At 50.2% G+C, this 22,837-nt stretch overlaps 2 protein-coding genes across 2 annotated transcripts in view; one reads left to right on the forward strand and one right to left on the reverse strand.

Moving 5' to 3' along the window:
* Positions 1-54: 54 nt before the first annotated feature.
* Positions 55-4,209, forward strand: MRPL16 (mitochondrial ribosomal protein L16). The gene is made up of 4 exons (XM_075545660.1): positions 55-245; positions 446-511; positions 2,581-2,729; positions 3,682-4,209. The coding sequence occupies exons 1-4, from the start codon at positions 188-190 to the stop codon at positions 4,165-4,167; spliced, it is 759 nt and encodes a 252-aa protein (XP_075401775.1). The 5' UTR covers positions 55-187; the 3' UTR covers positions 4,168-4,209.
* Positions 4,210-7,530: 3,321 nt separating this feature from the next.
* Positions 7,531-22,837, reverse strand: part of STX3 (syntaxin 3) — a 52,679-nt gene continuing 37,372 nt past the window's right edge. The window contains exons 4-11 of the mRNA XM_075545661.1: positions 22,329-22,403; positions 21,119-21,186; positions 19,702-19,810; positions 17,475-17,548; positions 17,168-17,302; positions 14,631-14,741; positions 13,070-13,182; positions 7,531-9,189 (exon numbers count right to left, since the gene is read on the reverse strand). Of these exons, the coding sequence (XP_075401776.1) occupies positions 13,099-13,182; positions 14,631-14,741; positions 17,168-17,302; positions 17,475-17,548; positions 19,702-19,810; positions 21,119-21,186; positions 22,329-22,403 (656 nt within the window). The 3' untranslated portion in view covers positions 7,531-9,189; positions 13,070-13,098. The remainder of the gene's footprint in view (positions 9,190-13,069; positions 13,183-14,630; positions 14,742-17,167; positions 17,303-17,474; positions 17,549-19,701; positions 19,811-21,118; positions 21,187-22,328; positions 22,404-22,837) is intronic.

Below are 22,837 nucleotides of genomic sequence, written 5' to 3' on the forward strand. Positions count from 1 at the left end.
GGGGACAGTTTCCCCCACTTCCGGCGGAAACCTCCGCAGTGGGACCGGCGTGCACGCTACTTCCGGCCTGGCGGAGCGACGCCAGGAACGGTACCGCCGTGACTTCCGTGCGTCCTTCCTCGGCTCCGGACGGAGGTTTCGCCGCCGGCACGGCGCGGGGGACGCACTCGGCCGGACGCGCGTGACCATGTGGCCCAGGCAGCTGGCTCGCGCCGGCGCGCCGCTCCTGCGGGTGCCCCTGTCAGGTGCGGACGCCCTTTGGGTCCCTAGGGAAAAGGACCTAGGCCGCCGCGAACCAAAAAGTCTGCGCCGCAGACGCAGATGACTTTGGGGGGCCTCGTGCCACCCTGCCGACCACCGCCGCCGGAGCACTCTGCCATTGGCTCGCTTGCGCTCGGCCCCGACCTCGATCCCCTTCGTGGCTTAACGTAATGTATCTTTGTAGGGTTGTGGGCGACCTCGTCCCCCAGTGCCGGCCTCAAGACGCTGCTCCCGGTGCCAACCTTCGAAGGTGAGATTGTTTCAACCATTTTCATCTTAGTCTTATGGATCCCGGCCCGCGTGTGTCGTGTTCCGATTCACCAATACTTCTTGAGGCGTCCATCCGTATGGCACGCCGGGCTGTAAAGGAGAGGCCGGATTCCTGCTCTTACACGGGAGGGCCCCCCACCCAGGGCCGACAAGTAGTGGCGGCGGCGGCAGGATCCACCCTCAGCCCAAACCGATTGGCCTTAAATTTGGACTTTTGATGGGCTCTTCAAATAAGGTATATATAGAGAGAGAGAGTCATGGAAAAATATGTGAAAGGCTAGTCGCAAAATTATCCATGTATGCGGTATGCCACGGTTTTTGTACATCAGAATCTTTTTCCTGTGCATATGAGGGAGTATCAAAGTTTGTGGGAAAATAGAATGAAAAAATACTTTTACTCCACGGGCTCTTTGAAGCCTCCCTGGTACTATGAACCCCAAAAAATATATATTGTTAACTTAGACCTCTGATAGCCTTCTTTTCTACACGTAATTGGTTCCCAGAAGTGACTGTATTACTAAGTTCTATCCAGGAGCTGCATCTAAAAGTTGGGGAGGTGGGGGTAGGGTTTTACTCCGTCATTAAAGTCATGTTTGTTTTACAATGGAAATGTTACTTTCATCTAAGTTGTCGAGCAAAGTTCAGACTTTGAGAAGATACTGCCTGCCTGGCCTGCAGTCCTGCCTTTCCACCCTCACCCAGCACACTGTCTCGCCTTGTAGGATCTGTGCAGGACCCCGCATGAAAAGCCTAGCGATGTAAAGGGATCAGAACTAAACTCACTAAAGCGCTCCAAGTTCTAAAGGCATACATTTCCCAACGCGTGGCAGTGCTGGAGAAAGTAATCATTTCCTTTCCCATACACTCACTGCATGACTTGAGCCATGAAGTCAATTCCAGCTGATTAGCAACCTGGTGGGTGTCTGAGAATGGAAATCTTTATTGGAGCAGTAAGCTTCAACCTTCTCCCAAACACAGTATACAAAGTGACTTCCAAACTTGTGGAGATATTTCCCCCTTCTTGAGTGTGAATCGGGTGGATGTTTACAGAGCGAGTCAACAGTTTTACATTCAACAGTTCACATGCCTGGTCAGCTCCGTGATTGCAACCCCCTCCACTCATTCTTCTGAACTCCATTTTTCCATGAACCTTTTGAAGCCTCCTTGTTTTTGTTGGCTTGTTTGTTGTCTGTTTCTAGGCCCATTGACACCCAGGGAGGCCATATCACTTGTTTTTCTTTTTAAAGGTATTTTACATCCTGGGTTTCAGTCTGTAGTCACTGGGCCTCTGAGGCCTCGCTTATAAAACAGATAAAAATACCATCTATTTAATGCTCTTTCTTGACCTGGATGAGTTACATAGATGTGTGTGTATATTCATTTTATGATCATCCAAAGCTCAAAATAGCAGAGCTATGAAATTGTTTTAAGGAATCGATAAAATATTGTATGTAAAGAATTTAGCTCCATGTCTAGCAGGATATAGTTAAAATTCATATACACAAATGCACCCCCCCCCCCCAAATAAAGTTAGCAAGTGCTATTCTCTTACAGTGTTTTATAGTACTACATGTTCCCATTAGATCTGAGTTTATCTACTCACTTGTATTGAATAGATGCTGACTCAGAGACCCTATAGGACAGGATAGAGCCGCCCCTGTGAGTTTCTGAAACTAACCACAAGAGTAGAAGACCCCATCTTTCTCCCAGAGTAGCTGGTGGTTCGAACTGCTGACCTTGCAGTTAGCAGCCCAACTTTTAACCACTGTACCACCAGGGCTCCTTATGCTTTCCCAAAGTCACCTTTAATGCTAATATGGAGTAGTAAAATAAATGCATTTTAGTTTGTAATCTTCAGAGAAACAGCATTTGCATTGACCATTGTCATAACCATAAGGTGTCAATAAAAGCCTCCACAAGATTACACTTAGCAAGCCTTTGAAGCTACTGTTTGGTGGTAAAACTGTCACCTGGTTGCTCACTACTTGGGAAGCAATTTTTTGAGACACGTTACTTGTATTTACACTTGGCTGCCTGTACTCCTTGTAGATGTCTCCATACCTGAGAAGCCTAAGCTCAAGTTTGTTGAAAGGGTACCACTTGTGCCGAAAGTGAGGAGAGAACCTAAAAATCTGAAAGACATTCGGGGACCTTCAACGGAAGCCACCGAGTTCACAGAAGGCAATTTTGGGATCTTGGTGAGTTTGGTGACTGGCCACCACTGGGTGGCAGCCAGGGCTTAGAAGAACCTGAAACACTCACGTGTCGTTCTAGTCTCGACTCCTAGTCTTGACTCCGTGGGTTTGATGGAGCAACTGCTCCTTAAACTGATGCACAGAGGCTGCTAGGTGCCCGGTAAACATTTGCAGTGTACCTTGTCTTTACATAGAGGGGAAGTAGCACAAAAGCAGAAGGGCCACCTAATGTGCCCATTCTCAGACCATCAGATCTTTTACAACCTCTTATAGGAAAAGAAATCCTTGATATTTTAGGGTATTGGATAGTTCTGTTTTGTTTTGTTAAATCATTTTATTGGGGGCTCATTACAACTCTTATCACAATCCATACATGCATCCATTATGGCAAGCCCATTTGTTGCCATCATCATTCTCAAAACATGTTCTTTCTACTTGAGCCCTTGCTATCAGCTTTTGTCCCCTTCCTCCCTTACCCCTACTGACCAGTTTTCATGAGGGCTTCCTGCAGGTTACTAAACAGATGGTGTGGAACAGCATTTATTCCCTGGCAGGCAGGCAGGCAGAGTAGTAACTTAAAATCTCTTCCCTCAGTCTGCGTGACCTGCCCCCTGCCCACCTCTCAAAACCTCGGGCTCACTGTTCCAGCCACACTGGCTTTCCACTCAAATCCATCAAATCCACATACTCTTTCTGTTTGGTGGTGGTGAGGGGTGGTCTGTGTGCGTTCACGCGCACACGCCGCACATTTTCTTGGTAGGGTCTAAATAGCACATTAAAGAGGTTTTTCCTTGACTACCCATTGAAGTGGGTACATCCTTGTTCTGACATCGTCTCCTGTCCAACCTTTCTTTCGTGGTATTTATTGGCATTTAATATTTTATATGCATCATTGAAGCCACAGTGATGAAAGAAACAATCCCCATGTGTTCCTAATTTCCTTGTTTATTTTTAGGCGCTGGGAGGTGGCTACCTCCGCTGGGGCCATTTTGAAATGATGCGCCTGACAATTAACCGCTCTATGGACCCCAAGAACATGTTTGCCATTTGGCGAGTTCCAGCTCCCTTCAAGCCCATCACCCGCAAGGGTGTAGGGCAGCGCATGGGGGGAGGCAAAGGTGCCATTGATCACTACGTGACACCTGTAAAGGCTGGCCGCCTCATTGTAGAGATGGGTGGGCGTTGTGAATTCAAAGAGGTACAGAGTTTCCTCCACCAGGTTGCCCACAAGCTGCCCTTCGAGGCAAAGGCTGTGAGTCGCCAGATGCTAGAAGAGATGCGGAAGGAGCAAGAGGAACGGGAAAGGAACAACCAAAACCCTTGGACCTTTGAGCGCATTGCCACTGCCAACATGCTCGGGATACGGAAATTTCTGAGCCCATATGACCTGACGCAGAAGGGCCGGTACTGGGGCAAGTTCTACATGCCTGAGCGAGTATAGTGACCGTGTGAGAAATAAATGGACATGAGTGATGGAGGGAAACGGAATCTGTGTGTTTCTTCCCATGAGCTTACATGTCAGAGCTTTGGGGAACCCTTGAGCAGTAAACCTATTACTTAGATCAGAAATTAAGGAGCAGTATATAATTACTGGTAGATGACTTGGGGAGGGGTATGTGTATTTATCGGGGTTTTTTAAGTACCTATATATTTATAATAAAGTTTGAGCATCATCAGGAAATAACTTCTCATTGGTGACCTTTAACCCTCTGATTGGGAAACAGGCCTGCTTGGCCAGCAGAAGCTCTGGTTCTCCCAAGCATAAGGTGACGTCTTCGGGCTAAAGCAGGTGTTTGACACGCCCACCTCCACACAGCAAGGAGCTCTTTCCTCTGAAGTCTTCCTGGCCACAGACAAATCCCGTAATGCTTGTGGAACAGCAAAGGAAGAAAGGGCAGTCCGCAGGTTGGTTGATTGAACATGTATTTATTGGTGCCTACCTGCCCACCTCACAGTCTCGGGGGGAAAGGGTGACAGCATGGCGAGGAGCCTACCTTGCCTCTGAGCAGAAGGAACCAAGAGGAGAGAGTTGGACTCATGTGGCCTGTCCCAGGGCTGGACGACTGCCTTGCAGGTTGTGTTTGGGTCTGTTTCTCTCTGCTGGCCTGCACAGTGCCCTGTGCCACAACCAGCCAACTTACTGCCATTGAGTCAAGTCCGACGCAATGGCCCTGTGGGATCAGCGTGGCACTTCCCCTGAGTTTCCGAGACTACTAACTCGGGGAGTAGAGAGCCTCATCTTTCTCCCTCGGGCTGGTGGTTTCAAACTGCTGACATTGCAATTAGCAGCTCAACTCGTAACCACTGTGCCGCCGGGGCTCCGCGTGTGCCACGAAGCACTCCTATTACGGCTAGATGGTGAGGGCCCGTGTGGTTCCCATCCCCGTTTGCCTTTAACAAGACTTGGTTTTCAGAGCTGACCAATAGCAGTCTCCCCAATTCAAATCACAGCAAAGACAGGGTGATGGAACCAGTAGCCCACTTCCTTTTTAACACCACACTTCACTTATAATTCACTTTCACTCCTTAAGAGTTGGGTGCGATGATTTTTCATGTATTTAGTGAGCCTTTGCTCATGTAACCATCCAGTGGCCTGTGTTAAAATTCATTCACATAGGCAATTTTAAAACTGACTGCCTGAACCTCGGATTGAGGACTGTTTAGAACTGCTTCATAACCATACCTCGTAAGCCAACATGGTTGCTGCTGACAGTATGAATCAGGTAAGCAGCAACCGACCCCTTGAACCTCTCTCATGTAACATCTTAGTTTTCTTTTTGCTAGTTTGGTATATAATCGGATCTGGTGGTACTGATGACGACTGTAATTTCAATCATGGGGTGGGGGGTGGGGTGCATTTTAGTTACTGAACTAAACATTCCTGGGCCGCCATTGCAGATTGAGAAGCTGTGATAGAATCCCACCATCGCCACTCCAGAGAGTACAATATATGCTGTGATCAGCCTGCTCCGGCGAGTTTGCTTTAGTGGGTCACCGTGTCCTAGTCAGCGTTACACAAATGGAATTAAATAAAGGTAATGGGATTTTTCAAAGAACTTAACTCTTTGAAAGGCCCCCATACTACCTCTCACTGACACCGAAACAACCTTGCCTTAAGGGATGTAAAGAGGTCAAATCCAAGGGCACAGTCAGGAGTTTAATTACACATAATCAAGTCAACAAATATTTACTGAGCACCTGTAAGTGGCAGGCCTGGGCCCTAAAGAAACTAGATGTAGGGGTGACCAAAGTTGAGACCTTTAACTAGGTTAGTTGCAAAAGCAACAAATGCCATGCTCTCCCTAATTGACCTAAATAGCCTAACAGACCCAGTTGAATGTGGTGTCTGCGACTACCTGCTCCTTCAGTGCCATGCCCTTGGGGCAAGTGTTCCTTCTGCCTTCTCTCCCCTACCGTCCCTTTAAACCAATGCCCAGCCTGCTTTCTCTGGCTGCATTACCTGTTCTTCACCCTGCCCCTGCCGGATTCTGTATTTTCTAAGTCCGCTCCCTTTGCAGAACTCTTGGTAGTCGGTTGAGGCCCTGGGTCATAAGAGGTTTCCTAATGGAAAGAAGTCACTGGAGGCTGCAGTAGAGAAGTGGTGGCCCACAGAGATGGAAGCAGGATTAGAAATGCCCGTCGGGATCCATCCTGGGGCCTGAGGAAGACAACAGGAGAGTGAGTGATCAAAAGTCACTAAGTACTTAGAGCAGAGTACCAGGGCCCTCTTCCAACGAGTGAGCTCAGGCTGCTTCTAAGGTGAGAACAACTGCTCCTTTAGCCATTCCCCATAGAGACCTAAATTTTGCTGTAGGACATCGACATCCTGGGCCCTTCCAAGGCCTGCTAAGAGACCTGGTAACAGGACACAGCTGCTTTCTGCCTTTCCACCTTCCAACTATTCCTCGGTCTGCAATTTTCTTCAACGTCTCAGACCTGTATGTATTCTAGCACCTAGTCCCACCAGACGCCCTAGGGCAGAGGTTTAAATAAGGGATAGCGGACTCTGCCCCTCCCCCTGTTGCTGGCTCACCTTTCTCAGGCAAACACGCTCCCAATGGTCGACGCTAAGATGATGGCAAGGATTATGCAGCAGATCATGATCATGATCTTCTTCTGCTCGTCCAGACGAGGAGAGAAAAGGCAAGTGAGAAATGACATGCAGGCTGGTGTTCCAGAAGGAGGGACAAACGTGGATCGGACAGCAAACAGGATGTGAAGGACGCGGGGACACAGAAGGAAAGGGGAGATGGATCTGGCCTCTGGAACCCAAAATATGAACACAGAACATTTCCTAGCGGATGTTCTGTCTCCCTAGACACCATCACGACGACTCCTCCATTTCCCGCTACAGCCGCTACAGCGGCAGTTCTCAACCTGTGGGTCAGGATCCTTTTGGGTGTTGAACAACCCTCTCACAGGGGTCGCTGATTCATAACTGTAGCAAAACCACAGTTATTAAGTAGCAACGAAAATCATTTTATGGTTGGAGGGGGGTCACCACCAACATGAGGAACTACATTAAAGGGTTGTGGCATTAGGAAGGTTGAGAACCACTGCTCTAGCTAGACCTTCTCTTAGTCAACGGTCTGAATTCTTTTGTGGGGAGCACCTCAGTTGTCAAACTCCAATCCCACCCTACTCCACTCCCAGAGATGGAACCATTTTCAAAGACCAGACTGTTTACAGCCCGTCTGGTCCAGCACACTCGCACACATTAGGGAAGATTTGCATCCCCATCCGAAACCACCACATGGTGGCAGCCAAGCACCACGTGTTCTGCAGGAAGGTAGAGCCAGACCTGTTACATGATCAATATAAAGTCCTTTATTTTTAAATTAGAAATAAAATAATCAAGTGTACATTAAAAAACACAACACAACAACAAAAAGCCCTTCATATGTTGTATTCCAAAAGAAAAGCTCCAGGCATCGGTCTCAGGAGAGCAGCAGGCATGTTGATCTGAGAGCTGGGCGCCCCTCCTTGCTAGAGCCAGGCTACTACATCCGACATCACAGACCTGGACAGGAAGGCAGGGCCGGCAACCAGGGCTCTGTCGGAATGCTGAGTGACACCTGGCAAAAAGGAGTCCTTGCAAAGGAAGTGACAGGGCAGCGGTGCCTGGATCGGGGTGGCCGCCCCACCCTGAAAGCATTAAAGTCAAGCTGCAGTATACCTGGTCCTCAACACGGGACCTAAGGGACAACACAAGGTCAGCAGTCACAGACCTTGAGAATCCCCAGGACTGTTACCTCTTCCACAGTATCACTAGGGGAGACAAAGAACCAGGTAGCAGAGAGAATTACTTAGCTCCTGGTTTCCCTGAGAGGACACCCCTTAAGTCCCTTGAATGGCAGATACCATGTTCTCTGGCGAATCCTAGCCCAGGCCGCAGGTGGGGAGAGGTATCAGAACACATCACACCGTCAGCTAAACAGAACAACTTAATGGGGGGTCAACGAGGTCCTCACCCCAAGGATTTATGACCCGCCTCCTAGTCATTCAGGAAACAGCAGGTCTCTTGACCAGGGAAGATCACGGGTGTACTGCGGCAGTTCATTTGCAGGTGAGCACCTCTCCGCTCATTGTGAGCCTAACTCAAGGTGGTTGTTTCTTTTCAAGGTTCTCATGGCCTCCCAGTCTATGTCCCCACCTCGGGAGAGAGGCAAACTTCACACGCGCGTGCTTTCAAAACCACACGGGGAGCACATGAAACATGTGACAATGAGGGCTTGCGCCAGTCTGGGGAGACGAGTCCAGAGCATGAGCACTTGTCCCTGGCCCGGTGTCAGTGAGCCCTGGTTTTCTTTGGGGTCTCCAGGCATTGGCTTCACAAAGCATGACTCTTTTTAACAGTGCGCAGCCTTGTTTCCAAGCCTCAGGGAAACAAAGATCCTAGGAGCGAATTTCAGATGCAGGAAAGCTGCTCTGAACACAATGGCATCTGTCAGCCCCCTCGTGTTTGGAGGACTTAGGGACAACAAACTGTCAGGGCTGGCACCCTGCCCAGAAGACTCAGCTCTAAGCCTTCCTGTGGCCAAGCCTGGACGAATTTCTTGGCTTCCTACAATAACCCCCCAGAAAACACACACACAGGTCATTGCCGTTTCTGGGAGAGGAGCATTCCATGAGGTAGCGCACAACAGCTCCTTGGAAGGATTTCATCTAGACTCGCCAAGGTGCGAGGCCTCACTGGACACCAGAGGGCAGGCAGGGAAGCTGGGCGGGTTCACACAGTCCAGGAGAGAAGGCACTTCAGAGCCGGCAGGGGCGGAGGAGGTTTTGATAAGTCGGGGTCACAGCAGGCAGGTTGCGCTCCTCCAGGGCTAGACTGTTGGCTGGATGAGGTCCAAGGACAGTTACAGGGAAGCAAAGGAATGGGTCCCATTCGCTCTCAGGAAGGCCGAACTCCAGTCCCCTCTGAAGACCAGGTGGCCACGCCAGGCTGGAGGGGACTCTGGTTCTGAGATGGGCAGGGGAAGAAGGAGCCAGTCAGTGCATGCAAGACAGGGAAGCACAGCAGGAGGCATGGTCTGCACACCGGAGGGTGGAGAGGAAAGATCAGAGTGGAAAGCCAACAGGAGGCCTGCCCCATCAAATACACACACCAGGACAGGCCCCAGGGTTACACAGCCCACTGAACACGCAACAGAAAGGCCGATGCTAGTTTCCAACAATTCCCACTCACAGAAACCCCGTGTGTTACAGAATAAAAGCAGCCGACCGGGCTTCTCGTCTGACATCTTAAGAAGCAGAAAAATGGGCCCTTTCTAGCGTGACAGCACTGGGTGGGTTCAGCCTGTACATTAGCCGCTGAACACAAATTTTGTATCACCTAGGGGACCAAGGAAGCCCTCCAGTGAAAGAAGGGAACGTAGACAAATCCCTTTTTTCGGACAGAGCCTTTTCTCAGCCTTCCCACAGGTTACATGCCCACAAAGGGTCTTGTCAGTGAGGAGGCACAGTCGCTGGCTGAAGGCACCGGTTCCCTTCACAGGGAACTCTCTCAAAAGAAAGCTGGAGACCAGGGCCTCAAACTACGGCCCGCGGGCCACCTGCGGCCTGCTGAGGACATTTATCCAGCCAGCCAGGTGTTTTTGCCCCGTTTGATTTTTTACTTCAAAATAAGGTATGTGCAGTGTGCATACGAATTTGTTCATCATTGTTTTTGGGTTTTTTTAATTTAGTCTGGCCCTCCAATGGGTCGGAGGGACAGTGAACTGGCCCCTGTTTAAAAAGTTTGAGGAAACTTGCTTCAGACTCTTCCTGGGACTCGAACCTTTTCCCTGGCTACTGCCCTTCTCCTGGATGGTCTTAAGGAACAGTGGAAAGAATTCGGTTCATGCTAGCTATGTCCGAAAAGCTTGGACACGTTTCCTAGCCTTCTTGAGCTTCAGAGTTTTCTTGAGTGATATCCTAGAGGCACTAGCTGGCAGAAAACTTGGATTGTAAATGCAGCTTGTCTTCTCTGCTCTAGAAAGCTCCCTCTTGGATCACCTGTGGGGAGGAGGCCTCTCGACCTAAGTAATACTCAGTCTTGGCTTTATCTAGAGAACAAGGAACAAACCATGATAAAGCAATAGCTGCTTAGCATCTTAGAGATGAGAGTTAGTCAACTAGATAGAGAGCCCATCTTAAAAATAAATATGCTAATTGCATATCGTGTGCGTGTGTGTGTGCGTGTGTGTGTGTGTGTGTGTGTGTGTGTGTGTGTGTAGCGCTATTGGGATGTTAACCACAAGGTCAGGAATTTGAAACCACAAGCTGCTCCACGGGAGAAAGATGAGGCTTTCTACTCCCATGGAGTTGCGGTTATGGAAACCACACAGGTAGGTGTACCCTGTCCTACAGGGTAGAATCAACTCCATTGCAGTCAATTTGGTTTGTATGGGTGGGGGTGGGGGTGGGGGTGGGGGGGAAGAAGCTTGGTTTTAAAAGAAAGTATTCATTTATATTTTGAATGCCTTGAGTTAGGAATAATAACAATCTCAATGAATGTGTTGTATGAGCTCTTTCATCCAAGGGTATGAAAAATTAACAATTACACATTTCTATATTTTCAGCTTCTTATTTTTAACTTTAATATTGAATGAACTATTGCTTTCATATTCTTTCCAATGAGTAAGCATCAGAACTCTTGAAATTTCCAGGGAAAAGAAAGGGCTAGGATCCAAATGGCAGATCCCCAAGTCTTTTCATGCAAAATAGCAAAAGCAGTGAATGGATCACCCACAGGGGTTGGCCTGCTCCCTGGCACTTCTCTCAAGCCACAGCTGAGGGTCCGGTGCCACAGTGGCCTGACTCTCCGACCCTCTAGTCACACAGAGGGAGGGGAAGAAAGGAGACGAGGCACCGGGAAGCAAAAATAAAGGGAAGTGCCAGCCCAACATATCAGTCTGGCAGTGTGCGTCAAGTCTGACAGATGCGTCCTTCCATTACACCCATAGTCCCATTGCTAGGATTTACAATGCAGGGAAAATCATATTTAAAAACTCCGTCACTGTTGTTGATAGAAAAACAATAGTCTAACCTCAAAGATAGCATTAAAATGTTAAATAATTGAAGACACATGCACAACTTTGGGTGTTTAAGAACTGGGTTTGCATAAAGACTTTCAGAGTGTGAAATATTGCTTGTGATGTTATAGCTGGATACAAAGTTATTATTAATACTGTCTGTCTGAATGATGTACCGGCATATGTGAACACACTAGGTTAAGAGCAATAATATTAGAAGTTCATTGCTTTCAGGCCTTTCTGTATAGTACAGGCTTTTTTGGTTTTGTTTTGTTTAAAACACACAAACAAACAAAGGATACCTGACTTTAATATTAAAAACACCACATCCCCTACTTTATTCAGAAGAAAGTTTAAAACCTCAGCAGTCCTAATGGCTAGATTCCTCTTGTGCACAAAAATCCATGGTCCAATCAGTAGCTCTGTCTTATACACCAAATATTAAAATCAGGATCCTCTACGGTTTGTTACACGATGACCAGCTGCCTTGTTCCACAAGGAGAAGCCCAGCGGTAGTCAAGCACCACTACCAACTGTGTGACCATGGCCCTGTGACTTCCCTTTCAGCCCGAGGTTCTCTCTTTGTAAGAAGCCCAGCTGGCACAGTGGGCTGAGCGATGGGCAGACCTTGGCTGCAATCCTCTCGGCAAGGTGGTTTAAAGTTGCCTCATTTGATAGCTGAGGGAAATGAAGCTGGTAAGTGATGGGGTCAAGAACAGAATATGTTTGGCTTTGCCAGAGGCTCCCTGGTAGCATAGAGGTTACTCGTTAGGCTGCGAACATCAGCCACTGTGTTGGGAGAAAGGCAAGGCTTTCTATTCCCATAAAGAGTTACCATCTCAGAAACCCACGGGGACAGTTCTACCCTGACCTATAAGCTCACTATCAAAGACAGTGAGATTCTTTCTGGGTTCCGGGAATGCTGGCAGTACTGCTGGGTCAGTGCTGGACTGGTTACCATAAGGTCAGCATATCAAACCCAACAGAAGCAATATGTGGCTGCAGATGAGGCTGTCTGCTCCTGTACAGATCTGCAGCTTCAAAAACCCAAAGGTTTTCTTCTCTGCCCTCTGGGGCTGCTGTGGGTTGACATCAACTCCATGGCAATGGGCTTGGTTTGGGTGGTTTTTGTTTTCCCCTTTGGGTGGGGGGTTCCTTATTCGTAAAGCAAGGGTGGTCATAATAATAGCACTGTCTCATACGGGTCTTGTGAGGATCCCAATGATGCAATGTACACACAGTGTTTATAGACTACCTGGGTACAACTTTCCACTCTCAAAAGGGTTAACCACTGTTCCCACCTGCAATGCAGCCTATCAGGCACAAGCAATCCCAGAGGTACCCCTCTTTCAAAGTTGCATCTACATCGAGAAGACCAACACAGACGGCAAAGCCCAACATTCAAGAATCAAGTGCGAATCCAGAAGGCAGACCCCAGATCCAAGGCGCAGGCTTCCCCAACCCAGGAGCCAGGCTTCCTGAGGAAGGATTCAGGAAGCAGGGTGCTCGGGTTTGAGAGGGGAGGTGTGGAACACAGTAGAAGACAGAACCCCCAGGACAGGAACAAACAGGAGACTCAACCCACTTTTACAGCCAAAACGTGAGCACAGAGTTCTGCAATGATCAGAGAGTTAGTTCACACAGGATGCTGAAAGCTTGGGAAAGAAAGCTCAGTGTGCCCAAGGGCCATCGTGGTTGGAAGAAAAGTGTGAAAGGGGAACTCCCAGGCCCATTTCTGAGAGAGAGAGAGAGAGAGAGAGAGAGAGAGAGAGAGAGAGAACCAGAACCGAAATCCAGAGAGGTCCCACGAAAGGCCCCCTTACTTACATTTCAGTGCAGCAGCCTCGTGGGCCGCCCTATTTCAGCCCCACGGAAAGTCCAATAATCAACGCTAAAATGCCCAGCAACACAACCACAACCACAATGATAATTATCAATTTCTGGAGAGAGGAATAAAAGAAACAAAAACATCATTAATAGAAGCAACCAAAAAACAAAAAGTGTACCCACAGACCCAGCGCTTCTCCACCTAGAGAGCAGCACCCTACTGGTCTCCGTAAGATGTCCTGTTTAGACCCTTAACAACCCTCGTCCTTTCTAGCAATGCCAGCAGATGGGAGTCGGGAGGTCCTCCGCTCACAGCTCCCACGGGAGTCTAGCTCCTATGGACAGTTATACCGAGAGCAGCTACTACGGGGGCTCTGAGCAAGGTATTTGGGGGCCCAATTCTCCCTTCCAAGAGGCATCCAAGGACATTTTTTATATCCTCTTACACATTCATGTGCCTCTCCACCTCCACCCTAAGTGCGCTCAGTATGCCGACCAGAGACCCGAATGCAGTTATGGTCCGATCCTGAGCCAGCCTGGATCCACCCACCAGAACGTCCCACCTCCCTGATCCCTGCTGGAGCAGCAGGTGAAGTTGGAAGTGAAGCGAAGCACCCAAAGCAAAGAATAGAAGAGCCAAAGGACGGCCAGCGAACCAACGCCACTCAGAGCTGAGCACCCGCCGTGCAGCAGAAGCTCACGTGGCCTCCGACAGCAGGGGCGCCAGGAAGGTGGACACAGGAAGGGGCGCCAGGAAGGCGCGGCTGGGACGGCGTGGCTAGGGTGGGAACGCGAGTTCCAGCTCCTCTATTCGCTAAGGGGACTGAAACCATGTCCTTAACCTCTGACCCTCAAGGATTTCCTCTGTCTGTAGAAATAAGAGGTGCCCCCATGACGGGAGGAGGTCCTATTTACATAGCAATTAGCAGAGTGCTGTGTATGTGTACACGGGATTGAAAAGAATTTTGAGGGGAGGGGGCGGACCAGTGACAAACAACAAAGAGCGTTTCTGAAGAGCAGAGGAGTCAAGTGCAACCTCAGAAATCTTGCTGAGCCCTGTCCAGGAGAAGATCGGTAACAGCCAGGGCGGCAAGGCTGTCCGACAGAACTGTCTTGTCTTTCTGCTGTGGGTTCTCAGCTGGAAAGCACCTGAGCCAGATCCATGCAAGGCACACCGAGAGAAGGGCAGCTCATCTCTGGGAGGGAATGATGTCCAGGGTTGGATAAGGTGAGGACAGAGGAAATGCACGGGCTTGGTGGTGACGGGACGGGTGGGTGACCAGAGAGAAGAAGGAGCAAGCAAGGTCGGCCAGGACCCAGGCGCTCACCCTCCGGGCTTCGCTCTGATATTTGACAGCCTTTTTGGTATCGGCCACAGCCCGCTCCACGAAGCCCACTGACTGGTCCATGTTGTTCTCAATCCGGTCGATCATGGCTCCCTTTCCCCAGATGCAAGAGGTGGTGGCAGCAGCAGCAAACAGAGAAGCAATGGGGAAGAGAGAGAGCGAGAGAAGCGGAGAGCAGAATGGACTCCCTTCTCAGAGGGCAGGGGTGATCTCACCTTGCGGGCCTGACTCTTGTACTTCACGGCTTTTTTAGTCTCATCCCGAGCCTTCTCTACGTGGTCCACCGTGTGCATGACATTCAACTCTATGTTGTCTAACATCTCACCCTGCAAAGAACAGACAATGGTCACTCACAACACAGCCGCCCTCCACGTGGTTCTAGTCTTTGTGGGAAGGGATTTTCTCTCTTAGGACCTTCAGGAGAGCTTGAAGAGCGGCCGACTAGCAGCAGCCCCACAGAGCACATGCCCACTTTTCCTGGGGGGGTTACCACAGCTCCCCAGCCCTTGGTGGTGGTCTTGAATTCAGGAACCCTTCACTGAATTCCTTCGCTGGGACAGACAGACAGACATTGTGTTGGGCAATGGGAGCCTACTGTCCAGATGCCTAGAACTGCATACGTATCCATATACATGGATATGGACCTAGTTTGCAAGTCTGTCTTGGAGGAAGTACAGCCAGAATGCTCCCCAGAGTTCAGGATTGCAACATTCGTCTCTCACACTTTGGGGGTGTTGTCAAGAAAGACCAGTCCTTGGAGAAGGAAGGACTTCGTGCTTGGTAGAGTAGAGGGGCAGCAAAAAGAGAAGGCCCTTGATAAGATGCTGCTACAATGGGATCCAACGTAAGTACAGGTGTGCGGCTGGCGCCGGGCTGGCCGGGGTTGCTGTACACAACCTTGTGTACACTCGGCTGTACGAGTCGGAACTGGTTCACTGGCAGCCAACAAGTCTAAATATTGTACTGTTGTCAGGTGCCATCAAATCAGCTCCGACTCACAGCCATCCTAAGCATAAAATGATTTTGGGAAATCCCTGCCCCTACATTTTTTTTAACTTGTGCATGTGGAAAGGCACCACAATAAGAAAAGCTCATGTTCTTAAGGCATCACCGGGGTGCTGGCCTCTTCCTGGCCAACCAGACATGGAACCGGTTCTGAATGGATTCTGTTCGCTACTGTAGAACAGGGCCTGACACGTAGTAGCAAAAGTCAGTTACCATCATGTCCGTTCGACCCCCGGTGACCGGACCAGCAGTCCTTCTGAGGAGCCTCTGGGTGGGTCTTAGCCACCAACCGTGCAACTAACAGTTGAGCGCTGGACCTTCTGCATCACCCAGAGACCCCTGACACACAGTGGGAGCTCACATGCCCTTAGGGTGGGAACTTCTGCATTCCCCAAGTGACATTCCAAGGGCACCAAAGGTGGGTTTTATTCAAGCCATTTATTTCGGCATACCTTCCCCTCTAAACAGTGGCCTCTTCATTCAAAACCAACCAACCAATTCCCACCTGTTCCACTACATCCTGGACATTTTCGGGTGGGAATTCCCTCCCACCTGCCTAGATCTTCGTCCACCCACGCCCACCATTCTGCGGCAGTCTGTAAACAGTGAAAGGCACTTACCCACCATCACCTGGATCTCAAACAAGTTCCTCGGTAAAGCAGTGTGGGGGGAGAAGAAGAGTGGGGATGGGGGACTTGAGAAATGTTCTGAAAGGTCACATGCAAAAGGAGGGGACTGATGGGGCAACAGTGGGGTCCGAGCTGAGAACAGTGCTCGGGCCTCAGTTAGACCTTGTGAACGATGAAGCCATCCTCTTCCATTTCCCACCCTCCAGCAGCTGAAATGCCCCTGGTCAGAGCGGCCCTACACCAGGAACCTTGGGCATTTTCAACTACATCATCTGACTTTGTGAAACTCAAGCCAGGTTTGAGCCATCCCTGAGCACATGTGCCCAAGGACGAGCTGCCATGTGCGTCTCAAGTTTTTCTGCCAAAGGACAGTCTGCTCGTCCTTCACTCATGTTGTTGCCTGCTCGTGTTTCTTAGCACAAGAGGGTAAACATCTCTAGAAAAGCACAATCAAGAGAAATGTAAAGAAGGAAGGGAAACCTCTGTTAAATTGGGCTTTTCCTGGGAACCGGGGGAAAGCCATCTGTCTTTTCAGTGTCTGCAGTCAAAGGGCTCACTGTCTTAAGGCAGCATCATTCCAAACCATAACCCACTGCCACTGACCGGTTCCACCTCAGATCGACACAGCTGCTCCGTAAAGGTTTCCAAGATTATACAGTTTTACGAGAGCAGACAGCCTTGTCTTTCTCACATGGAGTGGATGGTGGGTTTGAACCACCGACCTTGTGGCCAGCAGCCCAACACATAACCCACAGCACCACAGGAGCTTGTATTCAGAGCCATATCACTCAAACCAAAAAAATAAAATAACAAATTCCAAGCCCACAGAGAACTAGAAACTTGATAGAGTTCATCAGACCCCATATAACTGTGAAGCCAAAATGCCAGGCAGGACCAAGGACTGAGATGACCCAGGATGGGGCGGGGATGTTAGGAGTTGATAAGAATCCACTCCTCTCACTGGGATCTTGGGGTTCCCTTGCCCTATATTATGCAGATCCCAAACGACCACCCTGGCCTCCAGTATCCCCAGTTCTCAGCCGCGGCTCCTGCCTGTCCTCAGGAGGGCCTGGGCTCTCCTCACTTCCCTTCCCCCATGGGGCCCAGCGCCGCGGTACCTGGTTCTCCACCAGCATGGCGATGTCCATGAACATGCCATGAAGCTCCTTGATGCTGCTCTCCAGCCGCACGATGTCCTTGTGCCGCCCCTCGATCTCACTGAGGGCTTGCTTGGAAATCTGGGAGTCAATGATCTGCCACGGGCACACACCGGGCCATCAGCCACCTGGCACTGAGGGCCGTGCCGCCGCCGCAGTCCTCACCCGCTCCTCCCCGCCCCGCTTCCCTGCCAACACCACGGGCAGCCCCATGGCGGCCTTCCTTCTCTGGGACAGGAGCCTCCCACCTAGCCCCCAAACGACTCACCCCAGAAGTGAAGATGGCGGGGTTCCCACTCTCCAACATCTCCTCCAGCTCCTCGTCGGTGGTCTTCTTGCCCGCTTAACCACACACAAAACAAGCAGGGGGTCAAATGCATGATCAAAGCTCTCCGTTTCAAAAGTTCCCCAGAGACTAGGACTGCATACGGCGCTGCTTTGCCCTTATTGGGCCCTTGGGAGCCCTGGTGGCCTATTAACAGCAAGGTCGGTGGTTCAAAGCCCACCAGTCAGTACTTGGGAGAAAGATGAGGCTGTCTGTCCCATCAGGATTTACAGCCCTGGAAACCCCAGGGAGTAGTTATTCTCAGCCCTCTACAGTGGCTGTAAATCAGAATTGACTCAAATGATAGTGGACTATCTGGCCTTTGCTTTTGAACTGGGGAGGTGGTGGCCTAAGAAAATTGCCTGAGTGATTAAGGTATATTGACTACATTTGAGAATTGGCAGGGCGCTGGGCTAGCTAGGAAGCCCACCTGGTGCTGGCAAGGAGCACGTGAACTGACTTCCCTGGCTCTTCCACTGGGGCCCAGAGAGGCATGTTCTCTGTGTCAGATTATCCAGTAAGCAGAGGCTGGCTTGTGCTTACTTTCTCATCTGTAGTCAACAGTTTCACATGTTCTCACCACATTCACGCTTCTGCTTCTGGGTCTGGCCGGCATCTGCCTATCTCTCTCCCAGCCCCACAGCACCTTCGTACAGAACCAAAGGCTCTCTTCCAATGTGCAGTCTCTGAGAGGGCTGGAGCCCCAGCAAGCAAGGTCAGCTTGGGCTGACTTGTGCCTATTTACTCATCCGTAGTGAATGGGTGGGAGGAACAGGTAAAACCTACGTGACATGCTTCCCGACAGGTTAGCAAGTAAGTACAAGTCAGCCGAGGCCCACCTTGCCTGCTGGATACTCTGCCCCCAGTGTTCTCCCTGGGAAAATGGAGGCTTCACCTTCTGGGACTCTTCCACATAGAGCCCATGCGGCTCTTCCTGATGCGGATGCCCTTTCATTCCTCATCTGTATTCCTGGCCTTAAGCCACACACATTAAGCACAGCAATGAGCTCTGTGAGCCACTAGCAAACCCATCAGAGAAAGGAGAGGGAGGGCGGCTGGTGTCAGAGATCATGGAGAAGTGGGAAAGCGGAGATCGGATTAATCTCCACATCTTGGGGCTTGGACTCCTCGTGGTCCTTATCAGGGATGACCTCACGATCAAAACCAGGGTCTCAGTATAATACTACCCTCCCCCCCACCTGCCTCTCAGCTCTTCTCCTGATGTCTCCCACCAATCCAGTCCGTACTTAACATTATCGACCATGGCTTCCTAAAGCACACATCTGCTTGTCTTAGCTCCCTGTACAGGCTGTTCACTAGGCCACATAATCCAAGGCCCTTAGGATGGCACATCAGTTCCTACATCCAACCGAAAACCAAACTCAATGCCACCAAGTCGAGTCCTACACAGACTGACCCTATAGGACAGAGTAGTACTGCCCTGTTGTTTCTGAGGCTGTCTGTCTTTATGAGAGCAGAGAGCATCATCTTTCTTCCTCAAGGTGGCTGGTGCTTTCGATCTGCTGACTCCGTGGTCAGCAGCTCAAGTCGTAACCCCCTATGCCACCAGGGCTCCCGAGTTCCTTCACAGCCCACCTCAATCCACCTTAACATTACACTGCTGCTCCCAGACACCACCTTTTCCCAGGCCCGGGACATCCTGTCACTACTAAGCACATCCGTGTTTCTTGAGTGTTTGCTCATCGTCTTCTCGCAAGTGGAGGGCATTTGACCATGCCAGGCCCCGCCTCCCACTCTGCCATAGTCCTAAAGGGTGTGGCTTCCATCGCCTCTTGATTCCTTATAGAAACCATACTGCGCAACTTCCTCCACAGATGTCCTGTGATCTCAGACGCACAGGAGGGAAAAGACCCAACGGGGTGGACCGCAGGATAGCAATGGCTTTCACAAGTGCTTCCCTTTTAACAGATCAGGAAATGCTGGATTCCACAGGAATGAAATTGCTTGGACTTGGTAAGCACTGTGCCAGCCTCCAGCCTAAGACTCCGAATCTAGGCTATGTCAATGCTTTCGGGCTGGCCTGGTCCAAATATCACACAGAAGTCACAAAGGTTTACTTCCCGTTCTCTTGGCCCTCACTGCTTGACACGGACAGCTGCTTGGTAGGAACCGGTGGAAGAGCACACTCAGCTGGGCTTCAAACACATACTAATTTCAAGCTGCCGCTGGATTCTCCCTTTGCTGCGGTCTCGGAAATCCACCTGGGCCTCGTTGTATTTGGTCATCACCTCCACAAACTTCCTGGAGAGGACAGAGTGCTGTGGAGACAATGGACAATGTGAGCTCGTGGGGGGAGAAGAAAGGACCCTTGCCTGGGCCCCACAATCTCCTAATCTCTGGCAGCACTGGACCTGGAATCCAAAAATCAGGTACAAGACTCAGCCTCTTGGTTCCTCAGCTTTGCTCTGCTGAGAGTCCACAGGCCTTTCCAAAGCAGGCTGTTGGTATCAGCTGACCTGCCTTGCTAACCTCACATGGTACTTAGGAGGCCAAAGTAGATCATCCTTGTGAATCAAGAGTCTTGCATCCCCCCCATGGATGGCACCATCGTTGGCTTGCTTTCTAAAACTGCCAGACTCTTTTCCCACAGAAGACCTGCCATAGGTAACCTTGAGTTTCCCTAACTCATCTCCCCAACTTTTCTTGCTTATAACTAGATGTATCCTTTCAACTACCATAAGACTGCCTAGCTGCCTGATTTCAATTCTCCGCACTGGATCCTTTATTCCTTGTCTCCTTCTCAGGCCAAGTCTGACACATTCCTTCCTCCTCTGCAGAAATCGTCGGTATTTTTACTTTATCTAAGCTCACGGCTACCACGTCATCTCAGACCATAATCACTGCAAAAACTGTAACAAGGGCCCCGCCTGCCACTCGACTCTGCCTCTGGGTCAAATTCAAGTGCTCTAAGCTGGTATTAAAGACCTATAAAAGGGGCCACTGCATTATCTACCAAGAAAACACACACACACACACACACACACACACACACACCTGTGCCTCTTAGAAAAGAGAAGTTCTACCCATGCCTGCCTGTTGGCACTCTCAACCAAATAAATGGCCCAGCCTCCTCTGGCTACCCATAATTCTTCCTGAGCTCTTTTAACAAGGAGAGCCCCCCACATTTGATGCCATGGCTTCTTCCATGCCTCTCCTCTTGCAGCTTGGGTAACAGTGCCCTTTAACCCTAAAAATGTCAAGTCACTAGGGACGGGGACTAGACCGCTGATGACCTCCAAAGAACCTCGGTCAAAATTGGACACGTCAAGGTTTACAATCTCAAGAAAGGGGAGACTTGCATTTGGTCGTCTGTGAAACAAGGCTAGCATACTGAATCGGAGGCTCGAATTTGCATTCCCTTCAGCAGAGAGGGCCCCCGCGAAGGGAACGACCCCGGCGCTTTCTCCTGTGTTAGCCCGGGGCAACTCCTCCTTGTCAGTTCTTCGATGGAGTTCCCAATAAGCTCTGCATTGCCTTTCATTCATTCATTCTACAGCCATTCATTCATTCCATAGCTGAGAACAAAAAGGACTGGACCAGATGGTTGTAAAATCGGGGAATCTTACCTGGGATTTCCGTATCCGGAGGTCTGCTGATGACCGGGCTTCATCTTCTTCAATACTTTTCTCCATGCCTAGAGAGGGGAGGAGGCTTATTCTAGTGACACACCTGCTCCTCTTGTCCAACACATGCACAGATCATTGCTTTCTCATGCACTCAGCCCTCAGACAGTCGCCAGCGCATGCAATCTCAAAAGGGGAGCTCTCTGGGAAGCCGAAGGACTTTCATTCCTCCACCCTCAGCAAGGTCAGGTCTCTGAACAGCTCCTTAGCATGAGTCTTGGTCAACATGGGGCTTAAGTTCAAGGCCTTGCATGTTACTCACTAGCTATATGACTACGGAGGAGACCTTTAGCCTCTCTTAGAATTCCTCGTCTCTCTTGCCTGTATGATGGAATAACAAGAGTACCTCCTCCCTCGGGCTACCGCGGTGGAGAATAATAGAGACCACACACAATGCTTAGCACCGTGGCAGGTCCATCATCACTGATCTTCCTAGCAGCTGCTAATGGTCCACCCGCTCCTCCCATGAAGCCATGTTGGGCTGCGTTTGGTGGGAAGAGATGATGAACTGAGCTAAACAATGGTGCCTTCACCCAATGGCGTGCACTCGTCAAATGCGTCAGACAGAGTAAACTTCCTGGGCATCCAGACTAACTGGATCGAGGGCAACCATTTCGATGGACTAGGCTTTCAAACGGGACAGTGAGGGGAAATGTACCTGTCCCCCAAGCCACGTCTATAGCCTGAATCCTCTATCTTGCATCTATGTTGTTGTTGGGTGCTAGTGAGTCGGTTTCGACTCAGAGAGACCCTCTGTACAACAGAATGAAGCACAACCCGGTCCTGCACCATCCTCACAATTGTTCTTATGCCTGAACCCTTACAGAGCCGGTACCTCTAAATCTCTAAAATCTGGGGGACTGGAGACCAGTGAAAGAAAAGCTGAGGGACAGTATGAATGAGCCAAGGCACAGAGCTACACATTTGCAGTCTCATTTCCTAACTCTTGGTCCTAGACTCTTTCAAGAACAGTCGGGGTTGGAGGAAAGGCAGATTTCTGGGGCTACAATAGATCCGTGAAGGAAGAGTGAACCAAAGCACAGGGCCAGGTGGAAGAAGCGCTATCACTTCTATCACAGGAAGAGGCAGGGGGACCAGCCGCTGGGGCTGTGAGATGGGGTGAAGACGGTTGTTCCCTCTGGCCCCCTCTTACTCTTCAGCCTGTTCCGGACATTGTTGGCCCGCTTCTTGATCTCCGACGTGAGTTGCTCTAGGTCATCCTTGGTTTCTGGGTAAACAAAGACAGGTAGACTCCTTTGGAAAAGAGAGGCCGCAGTGCTGCGTTGCGGTGGCTCCTGCCTCGCACAGTTCCGCTCCCCAACCATCAGTCAGGAGACTCACCCACAAGCTTATTTTGCAAAGGCATTTTTCAGACCCCTGCCTCCTCCCTACAGAGTAAGCCCTCAAAGCTGCCTCGATAGGAGGCGCTTCTGAGAAGTTCTCCAGCACCCCGAAGTGGAAGGACCTTGCATTTAGAGGAAGTCGGGTTCTCCAGGAGGGAATCGCTTCTGGAGAAAGAGAGATTCCCACCACAGCTCACCAACCCAAGGGTTAGTTTCCATGTGCCCACAGCATCCTTGGCCACTAAGTAGGAGCTCTGGCCATGTCTTCAGAAACTACCCCTTGGGCACCTACCATGACTACCTTGACACTGCCGTAGAA

Source organism: Tenrec ecaudatus, chromosome 4 (assembly GCF_050624435.1).
Source record: "Tenrec ecaudatus isolate mTenEca1 chromosome 4, mTenEca1.hap1, whole genome shotgun sequence".
Lineage (NCBI taxonomy): Eukaryota > Metazoa > Chordata > Mammalia > Afrosoricida > Tenrecidae > Tenrec > Tenrec ecaudatus.